Genomic DNA, 5,207 nt, shown 5'->3' with positions numbered 1-5,207 from the left:
CCGCAATCACGTGACGGAAGTCATCCAATAATGTCACGGAGCTGCATGTGACAGAAAATAAAATGTCAAATATTTTCATCTTGATTGAACAAGTAAAAAGCCTTTAAAACTCACAATCTGTTTATTTGTCATGTCAAACCTGATGTGTGCACTACTACTACTACTACTACTACTGATAATAATAGGAGGAGTGGTATTGTATTAATGATTGTATTAGTATAATATTATGTTAATAAATAAGGTTATTTTAAGAAGTTTGGGTGTTTCGGTGGGGTCAGCTGTCTAAAAAAGAATAAAAACCATTCGATTAATAAGAATTAAACACTTAGACTCTTGTGAGTTGTTGGTTTTGATGCTATTCAGGTGTCACTGTTCTCTGTAGGGATTAAATCTTTTTTTTCGTGTATTGTATTGTATTGCCTTCATTGAATCCTGTTGACACATTTGTTGCCAAGTTAATTTTAATTTTTCTGAATTCACCTTGACAAAAATGTGTTGTTCCTCTCTAGCTTAACACAGAGGGTGCCAATGCAGCTGCTGCCCAAAATTCCAGCAAAACATTCTATCTAACCTAAAAAAAACAGGTCTGAATGTTAACGTATGAACTGTATCAAAAGTGTAAAGAGAACCAAGCTCAGAAAACATGTAAAAGCTGCTGCCAGTGGCTTTTTTATGGTCACCATGGCAACCAAACATCTGCATCTTTCACTCCCTGACGGACAAGTTAAGGAGAGGCAAAATGAAACAGACTGAGAGGTAAGACACATTGCAAAAATTACAAGTTGGATCTTAAAAATTGCTCAATTGTGAGTGACAGAAGATGCTAATAGTTACACATCTAAAATTTTATGTTTTTACAGTGATTTATGTAGGAGATACAAGAACTTAAGATGAACCTTGACTTTATCAGTTTGAGGAAAATATTTTGACCTAAATTATAATTGAAGTCTGTGGAAGCTTGATTGTGCGTCCTCTGTCTTCTGTGGAGATACAAGAGAAAAATCATAAATCCTATAGCTGTGGAGACACAGTAGGTGAAAGAACACAAAAATGCCTACATTTTGATGTATAATTTGTAAATGTACTAAAAGAGTTCTGGGAGTAAAAAGAGTTTGTTTGAAACTTTAGATATTGCAAAAGTTATAATGCGTGATATCACCTGTCAGTTGAACATTCTGTGGTCAAATCTGAAGAAAAATCAGAAACGTGAACTGCGACTGTGTGGAAAACATAGATGTGAAAATGCCACTTCAGACATGTGACGTCCAGCTTTCTGTGACCCTTTTAGACTCTGAGTGATGTTTCTACAGTGAAGTGTGCCTGAGCTGTAGAGCTCCAAAGAGGGCTGGGTTTCCTCATGTATTTCAGCAAAATCCCATTAATCTCCAGTTATTTTCTTGCATTTTTTTTTTTTTTTTTGCAATTTTCTCACTCCACTGTGCAAAATACTGCTACCAAAGGTCATAGCACAGTATTCCCAATGAAGCCACATTTTGGTGTATAATTTGCACGTTTTATTTCAAAGCTACAGAATGCAATCACAGGTTTGAACAGGGTAGTTGGTGCTTTAATGCTTATGCACTGGCCTCCTTAATACATTGGATTTATTTTGTGAATAAAGCTTCAGTAAATTGAACTGCTTTTGTTAACATTAGAGAAACCTTTGCAAAGTGTGTAGCATATCAGCGCTCAGGTGTCTGACTGACTTCTGATGCCTCAAACAAAACCCTGTATGCCTACACTTGGGAAACTGAGGGGAGGTTTCTGAACCGGTCCAAGCAGGTGAAAAGCACAGAACGCGTTTGGGTTCACCGCTGTTTGATGAATCAAAGGTCAGCAGCCGAGTGAAACATTTACATCGGACTGAATCCAGCTCTGTGGGCTGATGTAGGAAAAAGCACAGCCCTGATGCTGTTTATTGTTAACAACTTCAACATTTGCATGCGTACGTGTTTTGAAATAAAGCTGATCTGAATCGCAGAGGACCTCCCAATTTTCACTCAAACCTGGACGAAGATCAGGCCTGGGGATTTTGTGTTTTGTTTGCCCAGGGAAAATCTCCCTCACCTTCAGACCTCAGAGGCACCCTCCCTGTAATCATATTGGTCAAACTCACAGGGGAGCCTCCCCCCACCCTACCCCACCCCACCCCCACTCTGCCTTGCGCTGCTGTCAGACTTGTATTCGTGCCCGCAGCACACTCGAGACTCCAAAGCGTCACCTTCATCCTCCAGACAACTGTCTACGGGCTTACCCTGTCTCGGAAATGTGGAGCGGTCGTACGGCTCTGCGTCAGCTCCAGAGGATCGCGCTTGCTCCTTCGGGTGTCACTGGTGGTGCAACGGCTAAAATGCAGAGGGAGATGTCAACCCTGCAAAGGGTGTATGTCACCAGACAGATCCCACCTGAGGGCCTGAAGATCCTCCAGGAGTCAGGACAGTGAGTCAAAAATAGTAACGATTGTTTGCTGCAAGTAAACATTTAGTATTTGACTTCAGGCTGGTAAGATACACCAATAACAGTAAAATACTTCCTCACAAAAGTGCAACAGAAATACCTCGCCGTATATATAATGTTTTAGTCCTCTTGACAAATGCATCACAGTTTCGTCTGTCGAACTGCGAGCATCGCTTTAGCAACGGACGGGTTTCATGCTGCCCGTGTGTGTTTTATCAGCCTCTGCGGCCGATGATAGCTGCTTCGCCTTGGGTCTCCAGTTGTGGTTTGTGTCCTCCCCTCTCCCCCCAACCCCCTCCCCAGGGTGCAGTTTGAGCTGTGGGACTCCGACGACGTCCCCGTGCCGAGGAAGGAGCTGCTTCAGAAAGTGAAAGGCGCCGACGGTCTGCTCTGCGTGCTGACCGAAAAGATCGATGCCGAGCTGTTGGACGCAGCAGGTGTGATGGTCTTGGGAGTTCGTAGAACCTCGAGGTTTTTAGCAGGCCTTTTGCTCACGCTGTACGTTTTTTTTCTTGTAGGGCCGAACCTGAAGGTCATCAGCACCATGTCTGTGGGCTACGATCATCTGTTTCTGCAGGAGCTGAAGAAAAGGTGATTCCTGAGATGAGTACATAGGGCCTTCTTGGACCCTACCTGTAGCTATTTCACCACCCTAAACAAAACTTAAACTTCTAGTGAAATAGACGTGCGTGGCTTCCTGTGACGCTTGCCATCTCTCCGCAGAGGAATCCGTGTAGGTTACACCCCGGATGTTCTGACAGACGCCGTCGCTGAGCTGACTGTGGCTCTGCTGCTCACCACCTCCAGGAGGCTCGTCGAGGCCACGCACGAAGCTAAGACGTAATGTCTCTCTCGCACTCTCAGCATTACCAGCAAGTGCACAGCGCAGCACATATTGTCAGTGAACGCCTTTCTCTGTGTCCGGCCTGTGTCAGTGGTGGCTGGGGCACGTGGAGGACCCTGTGGCTGTGTGGATATGAGCTGGCCAACAGCACTGTGGGTATTCTGGGCCTTGGTCGGATCGGTAAGCACGGCACGTCGGCTCACGGCGGCTCGTTTCTGAAAGGTGGCTGGTGTCTGCCTTCCTTCGAGGAATACCGGACCTTTAACTCCTCTCCGTGTGCTTGGTCCCCTAGGTGTGGCTATTGCGGAGCGGCTGGCCCCCTTCAAAGTGAAGAAGTTCATCTACACAGATGTGGCTCCCAGGCCCGAGCTGGCTGGTGCTATCAACGCTGAGTACGGTAAGACATGCGTCACGGTCACCCAGCCGGCACGCTTTACCTTTGGGGAGATGGGAGATATGTGCTTTAGGGGGAAATTTAAAGTACTGCCAAGTTCAAAGTAAAGGTTATTTCTTACAGAAATGCGTTGGAGGGGATGGAGTTATTGGTATGGACAACAGTCTGATTGACCTTCGTTGTTTTGATGTTCTAGTTTCATTGGACGAGCTGGCAAAGCAGTCAGACTTCCTGACTGTGTGCTGCGCTTTAACACCGGAGACGAGGGAGATCTGCAACGAGAGCCTTTTCTCCAAAATGAAAAAAACCTCCATCTTCATCAACACAAGCAGGTACCCCAGTTCGAATGCACAATGCACCTTAAACAGGTTTATCCCAGGGCTCTGGAATGTTGTACATCATATATGTAGTTAACGCTGAAAGGCTAAAGGTGGGCGATGATGTTTTTCCTCGTGTGTGTGTCTGTTACCAAAATATCTTGAGAACCACTGGACAATTTTTAATGAGACTCTCAGAAAGTAGTCACTGGATGTGTAGCTCTGCAACTGATTAACGTTCAGAGTCAACCTAATTTAAAGTGGCCGCCACAGCCAACTGACCATAGGAAACACAGAAATGGCTATAATTCAATCAGTTTTACGAATAATGTGCTCAAATTTGGTGTGGTGGTAGCAGAGAGCCATTCAAAAAAAAACTAATACTCCAAGCGCTACGCTTTGCACAAGATCGTTGCTGAAAAGTGTAGCAACAGCTGCTGGAGTTGACATAATTTGTCTGTTGGCAAAATATGTCATGAATCACAGGGCAGATTTTAATAAAACTTTCAGAAAATAACCACTGGATATACATCTACAACTGATTATGTTTCGGAGTCAATCCAATTCATTATGACCACCGCAGCTAATTGACATTAGCCAACACAAAAATGGCTGTGACCCAGTCAGTGTTATAGGTATGGAGCTACAATTTGATGTGGTAGTAGCTGAGAGTCAATAACAACAGCACACTCTGAGCAGGACAAATTTTAATATTTCTAAACATAGTTTTAGTTTCAAACTCGCTGGGTGATGTGCCTTCCTTTTAGAAATCAGGTCATCACAATTAAAAAACAAACTAACTAACTGTGCTTCAAAGGAGCCAGATTTTGAGTGAAAAAGCAGAAAGACCTTCAGGAAGCCTGAAAAACTAGTGATCAAGGTGATTTTAGTCTGGGTTATAAAAATGAAAGTGGTTGAAAGTTTCCGAGCAGTATCTTCGTCAGCTGAAGGTCCGTTGGGCGGGGGTCAACAGAATGTCTGGGCCTGCAGCAGGATAAGTTGGGTCTTTGTGTTTGTGTCAGGGGCGGGGTGGTGAACCAGGAGGACCTGTACCAGGCTCTGTCCACGGGGCAGATAGCAGCAGCGGGCCTCGACGTCACCGTCCCCGAGCCCCTCCCCACCAACCACCCACTGTTTACCCTGAACAACTGCGGTGAGTCCGACAGACTTTTGTACCGACCCCCCCCCCCCCCCC

At 44.9% G+C, this 5,207-nt stretch overlaps 1 protein-coding gene across 1 annotated transcript in view; it reads left to right on the top strand.

The window, feature by feature from the left end:
- Positions 1-2,161: 2,161 nt before the first annotated feature.
- The window catches only part of grhprb (glyoxylate reductase/hydroxypyruvate reductase b), a 3,453-nt gene continuing 407 nt past the window's right edge, over positions 2,162-5,207 (top strand). The window contains exons 1-8 of the mRNA XM_017409411.3: positions 2,162-2,439; positions 2,761-2,894; positions 2,976-3,048; positions 3,181-3,297; positions 3,393-3,481; positions 3,594-3,698; positions 3,892-4,027; positions 5,035-5,165. Of these exons, the coding sequence (XP_017264900.1) occupies positions 2,267-2,439; positions 2,761-2,894; positions 2,976-3,048; positions 3,181-3,297; positions 3,393-3,481; positions 3,594-3,698; positions 3,892-4,027; positions 5,035-5,165 (958 nt within the window). The 5' untranslated portion in view covers positions 2,162-2,266. The remainder of the gene's footprint in view (positions 2,440-2,760; positions 2,895-2,975; positions 3,049-3,180; positions 3,298-3,392; positions 3,482-3,593; positions 3,699-3,891; positions 4,028-5,034; positions 5,166-5,207) is intronic.

This window comes from Kryptolebias marmoratus, linkage group LG3 (genome assembly GCF_001649575.2).
Source record: "Kryptolebias marmoratus isolate JLee-2015 linkage group LG3, ASM164957v2, whole genome shotgun sequence".
Classification (NCBI taxonomy): Eukaryota; Metazoa; Chordata; class Actinopteri; order Cyprinodontiformes; family Rivulidae; genus Kryptolebias; species Kryptolebias marmoratus.
The sequence above is the reverse complement of the archived record's forward strand: the minus strand, read 5'-3'. Positions and strand labels throughout refer to the sequence as shown.